Source organism: Sardina pilchardus, chromosome 12, assembly GCF_963854185.1.
Source record: "Sardina pilchardus chromosome 12, fSarPil1.1, whole genome shotgun sequence".
Lineage (NCBI taxonomy): Eukaryota > Metazoa > Chordata > Actinopteri > Clupeiformes > Clupeidae > Sardina > Sardina pilchardus.
In genome coordinates this window covers 10,600,530-10,606,529 of record NC_085005.1, presented here as the reverse complement: position 1 = coordinate 10,606,529, position 6,000 = coordinate 10,600,530, and the positions used below count along the sequence as shown (strand labels likewise).

The 6,000-nt window shown below is 49.6% G+C and overlaps 1 protein-coding gene across 1 annotated transcript; it reads right to left on the bottom strand.

Annotated features, from left to right (window-relative positions):
* Window positions 1–3,420: 3,420 nt before the first annotated feature.
* Window positions 3,421–5,906, bottom strand: insm1a (insulinoma-associated 1a). The gene has a single exon (XM_062550840.1). The coding sequence runs from the start codon at window positions 5,772–5,774 to the stop codon at window positions 4,353–4,355; it is 1,422 nt and encodes a 473-aa protein (XP_062406824.1). The 5' UTR covers window positions 5,775–5,906; the 3' UTR covers window positions 3,421–4,352.
* Between the last annotated feature and the right edge of the window lie 94 nt (window positions 5,907–6,000).

Sequence of the window (6,000 nt, the reverse complement as noted above, 5' to 3'; positions counted from 1 at the left end):
CAGCACCTGCCGTACTGGAAAATGCCTTGAGGTTTGTTTGACTTGCCAGGGGCTGCTGCGGAGGGCAGCGAGCGAGGGAGGGAGGGGCGAGCGAGCGGAGAGAGAGAAAGAGAGTGTTTACTTTCCTCTCCCTCCTTTTGTCTCGCGCCGAGGCAGATAAGAGGAGGCACGCGCGGAGCTGCACTCGTCTGTCAGGCCAGCTGAAAGAGTGCCTGTTCACTTCTTTCACTTCTTTTATTTCCCCCCTCCCTCCATCCCTCCCTCCCTCCCCTCTGCTTTCTTTTCAGGGAGGGAGGGGGGGGGGGGGGAAGAGGGGGCGGGGGTGGTAAACAGCAGACGGGGCGGGCAGACAAAAGCGAAGGAGAGGAAACCTGGAGATGCGTGGGTGGGGGTTGGGGTGGAGGGGGGGCAGAACGCAACACACAGGGCAGGTGTGCTCATGTTTGGCCTGGCTGATTTATGTGCTGTTTCTTTTTTTTCTCTCTCTCTCTCTCTCTGTCCAACGCAGAGGTGCTTACTTTTCAATCCATTCCTGGCCTGTGGTCCAGATAAAAAAGGATCGCAGTGGAAACACAATCGCCGTGTTTGCGGACCGCAAATAAGTGTCGGCAGATGCGTGCGGGGACTGAAAGATACCTACTGGCATCCTGTCTGCGTCGCACGCCGACCAATCGTCGCGATCTCTCGGCCCGTGTGACAGCGGCTAATCATGATGGATACTAGATGCAAACGGGGTGGTAATGACAAAATCTGGTAACTGGCAAAAGGCCTGCTGTGGTGGTGGTGGTGGGCCCATCCATGCGAGCCCAGTTCTGTCCAAGCCCACACCAGACCAGCGCCGGTCAGTGAGCCAGAGCGGGCCGAGGCCAGGGGCTTTTGGAGCTGCCGCAAACTGGTGCCCGGTGCGACCTCAGCGGGCGCGGGCGCTGATTGGAGTGGCCAGGCGTGCGGTCAGGCCCAGCCGGCGGTGGTGGTCCGGTCCGGTCCGGTCCGGTGGTGTGTGTGTGTGGTCAGTGAGTCAGGGAGGACGGGCGGTTCGCCGCGGTCTGCTGCACGTGGCCAGCGCGGGGCAGTGGGCCGGGCGGGCGGTCAGGCGGGCAGGCAGGAGGGGGGGTTGGGGGGTGGGGGCGTTGGGGGGGTTGGGAGGGTGCACTGCTGGCCTCAGGTCCAGGGCTGGGCGCCACTCAGCTGTGCTGGAGCTGAAGGGGGAGCTGGATGGAGAGTGACCACAGATGCCCTCCATGTCCAATTAAACAATGCCACATGCACACTCAGATAGAGACGCATACACACACACACACACACACACACACATACATACACACACTCACACACATTAATAATCACAGCCGTGGATCCATGCACACACACACATGGCATCTAAACACACACATACATGCTGTCATAGACATATACTGTATATATTCTTCTAGACAACATATATCATCTTCTGCAGAACTGTGGAAAGAGAGACTACCTCCTGTGCACCTCCTGATGACCACCTAAATGAAAGCAAATACATGATTTCATTATGATGACTTTTTAATATTTTTATTATCGTCTCCTGGTTATCTTTCTCCCTCCGTGATTCTGTCTCTGTCCCTGTGTGCGTGTGTATGCCTGGTCTGGGCCCTTGCGTGTAGCCCTGGTTCTAAGGTGAAGCAGAGCGACGGCACTGTTTGTGTTTGAGGGTCTTTATCTTCCTCTCTTATCGTTCTCTCGCTCTGCAGCTGCCACCCACCTGTCACTCACACAGGGAGTGGCATAAGGGGCGGTGCTAGTGTGCGTGTGTGTGTGTGTGTGTGTGTGTGTGTGTGTGTGTTGGTATACATGTGAGTTTCTCTATTTGTGTGTATAGATAGAGAGCGGGGGGAAAAAGGTGAAGTGATGGAATGTTTTCAGTAAGTTAAGCGACTTGCACGTTCTGGGGAAGCACCTTGGTAAAGCAGCAGAATTGTGGACGCTGACAGGGAATGTTGACCACACCCATTCCTTTTGATGGGGCTTCCCCCCCCCTCTTTCTTTTCTCCCGCCTACACGAAAACCTACAGTAGTATGTTTTCTTCATATCAGTTGATTATTCTCTTTCACACCTCAACCAAATGTCACAGGGTGTGACTACTCACACACACAAACACACACAAACTGTAAGTGCCACCGATCCATCCAACTGACGCAATATCCATTCACCATCTGCTATTTCTTCATGCATGTTTTCATAATAGGGCTTTCAGTGGTTGGAAAATGACAGTTGGCTTAGTCAGTGCATGTCCATGCTATACCCAGCACTGCTGTATCCCGCAGGACACTCTTTCTCTCTCTTTCTCTCTCTCTCTCTCTCTCTCTCTCTCTCTCGCAGCTAACATAGCAGTACTTTACTGACGGCCGACCCTTGGGTTTTTCCATTCAGGGGAATTGGTTGCCATGGCGAGGGGCAGGTGTAACCCAGGTGTGTTGAGGTCCCTGAGCAGCACCTTTCCACTTATAGTGCATCCGAGGGTTACAGATAACAGCTCTGACCAAGAGTGTCTGAGACAGACTCGACCTTCGAGGCTATTTGTCCTCCAAAATGTTCTCTTTTTTTTTGTCAAGCGCGAAAGTGTATGCTTCATTATATATGTATAAGGTGAGGATCACAGTATCAGACAGACAAGGTCTACACATGCTCAGTGACTGTGGAAGATTCCAGAACTTTCCTATGATGCTGTTATTTTCATGTAGATCAATCAAACACACACACACACACACTCACAAGCATGCCTGTGAACACACACACACACACACACACACGCCTGCATGCACGTATGCACACATAACCACGCGTGTGAACACGCACACACACCTGTTGTGTTTCTGGTCCGCAACATGCATGAGGATGCGGTGTGATGACGATTTCCTTTAATGTGAGAATACCATTGAACAGGCTTATTGCCTGTATTACTCCCTTGAGACTTGGGTCAGTAAGTTCATAACGCCAGAGGATCTTAGACAGAGTAATATACCACTGCTTCACTCAGGGAATGTATTCAGGTACACAAACAGGCAAATTCCATACTGTCTCCGTGTTTTCACACACATGTAACTTGTGCCTCTAGTCTCCATAGCAGTGGCAGAGAAAGTATGGTTTCAGTCACAAGCACTCAGTCAAGCACTGTGCACTCAGTCATGACTTTAACTTGACTGTAATTTGTACTTTTTCGTTGAACAGAACTCCTTTAAGGTCACTAGGCTTTTGATCTGGTCTGTATGAAGACTGCAGCCATTAATGGGATCTTTGATAAGCACCCATAAGGCACTTGAATGATAAGAGAGTGAGCTATTGTCATGGGCAATATTATGTTTATATTGGTGGTAGAATTCTATAGGTAAGAGGAAAACACCTTAGACACAAGATAAGTTCAACAAAATAATAACAATTGCTTATCAAACCACAGTGTTGTTTATTTTTGTTTATTATTTGGACACATAGCAAATACTGCAGAAACATAGAAGCATGTTAAGAGCTAATGATTACAAAATAAGCTGCCGGTAAACAATGATTGTACCTAAAGGCAATGGCCGTTACAAGGTCATGTCTTGGATTGCAAGCTAGTACACTTCAACTTAATCGAAAGCATCTAAGCAAACTTAGACGACAAGTCTGACAGAGACAACATTTGGCTATGTCAATGAAAACAAAGTCAACACGACTCACAAATTACTCTCACGAAACAATAAATATTTTCAATAAATAAATACATAAATAAATAAAATAAATGTGAAGGTAAATTTATTGCAATTATATAAAAATAATAAGTGTAGGCTACGATTTGTGACAAACGCATTGATGATAAATAAGACGTCCAAACAATCACTTGATAGGATACATGATTAAGGCAATTGTACAGCAGAAGATAATGTAGAGAACTCTATTTCAAGGCATTTGTGGCTACACTAAAAGGCCCAGGGAATTTTTCCGGAATGTAAAATGTTTTTTTTGTCTTTTTTTGTCTGGGAAAGCTAAATTCCAATGTCCACAGATTCACAAGCTATGTTAAAGCTAGTAAAGTGATAAGTACATTTACGGCCTGTGAATTAAAAAGGCATTTTTTTTCTCACGACATCACAGCTAGGATATCCCCCTCTTAGGTCTAGAAGCTAATGCGTAATCGCAAATGTGCAGAGATCCTAGAAAAATAATTTAACAGTCTAGTTTTACTCTCCAGATAAACTAAGTTACGTCAGAAAATATAGCATTCAAGTTCATTGGAGGATTTTAACATCCTGTTGCTGTTTCAAGAGTCACCTTGCGTTGTGAAACTCCTTGGTTCGTGACGTCGGTTCCATGAGAAGGCACTGTTTTGAGTAGTGATTTAGCAGGCTGGCCGCACCGGCATCTGTAAGAGGATGACTTGGCGGTTTTCCGACGGGTGACATTTGTTGATGTGTCGCGTTAGTCCCGGGGAGCTGTAGAACATCGCGGGGCAGTATTTGCAGGGGTACACCTGTGAGGAGTGCTGGAGGCGAACGTGCCTCTCTTGGCTCACTCTGCTGGGAAAGTTCTCGCCACAAACCGGGCACAAGTGACACTCGGAGGAGCTGAGATTCAGCGGCACTTGGTTTTGTGCCTGATCTGAGGCGAGCGGCGTCTTCGCTTTGCTCTCGCTCTGGGCTGTCAGGCCAACATCTTGGCTTTGGGAGGCGTGATGAGACACAATGTGCTTCCTCAAATAAGCTTGACGTTTGAACTTTTTCCCGCAGTGGTGACAGTCGTATAGCCCGTCTTCAGATCCCGACTCTGACAGCCCGGGGCTGGGTGTGTCTCTGTCACTCGCAAGCTCCGCGCGCATGGTATCCTTGGCAATCTCGGTCGACGCGCCCTTGTCCCCGGCGGGCATTTTGGTGACCTCCGATTTGGGGTTTTGGTTTCCAGATACCATCGTCGCGTTTTGCGGTTTTGGCTTGTGCCAGCGTCTGTGGGACGCCAGGTTAGCGGGGCAGCTGAAGACCTTGTCACACTCCGGACACCTGTACTCGACCCTGACGATGCGGGAGCACTTGTGCTGGGCCAGAGCGAACGGGTCGACGTACGCCTCTCTGCATAACTGACAGACAAACTCCCCGAGAGGCTTGTCGCCCGCTGAATGTGGCTGTGTGGGCTTCTGGTCGACCAGTGCCTCCTTTATTTTCAATCCAAGCACTGGCGAAGTTGTGACCTCATCCTCAAATTGCAGTTTCCTGATTGCTTTGGGTTTTTTAGGCGCTGGCCTGCTCTTACGCTCGGTGTTGGTGTCGGATGAAGGTCTTTTTGTTGTGTTGCTTGTAGCAGTTGTTGTCGGGACACTGTTAGTGGTGCCACTCCGGTTGCTGTTGCTGGTTCCGATTTTTAGGTCCACTGGTGCGAACAGGAGGTGATCTAAACTGTTGAGAGCCGCAGGTGTCGGGAATGACTCCGCGGAGACCGGTGAACCGAGGTTGAAGCGTCGCTCAAAATATGCCCGCTCATGCTCCTTGCTGACGGGCCGGGTGGGGCTGTATAACGCCTGGTACACTGCCTCCGGATTTCCGAACTGAACCGGTTTAGCATCCTGCCTGGATGGGTCCCGGCCGGACTCACTATTTGGTGGTGATGATGTTGCAGCACGAGGAGGGCTGGCTGCGATCGTGCCGGATGTCAGAGCACTCGCCTGTGTCGGCAGGACCGGGAACTGTCCCTGTTCCTCCTCATCAGAGCGAACTCTGTAGGAAACAGGTGTCGCTTTCTTGTTCCTTTTCACTAAAAATCCTCGGGGCATCTTGGTGGCGAAGCAGAAGGCACTGTTGAAAAAGGGGGGATGCGAGAGACGAATGGTGTCAAAACAAAAATCCCGAGTCTAGTGGATTGCAGACACCGATGATATTTCGGTTTTCTGTGGTCTCTTCACGTCTCGCCGCTGTCCTCATGAAATGCTTTTCATCAGTAAGGCATAGCTGCACTCTTTTTAAGGAGAAATGATGACATTGTTCTCGCCCCTCGTTGCC

Excerpts from the sequence above, each read along its gene's own strand:
- insm1a (XM_062550840.1), bottom strand. The coding sequence starts at position 5,774 with ATGCCCCGAGGATTTTTAGTGAAAAGGAACAAGAAAGCGACACCTGTT.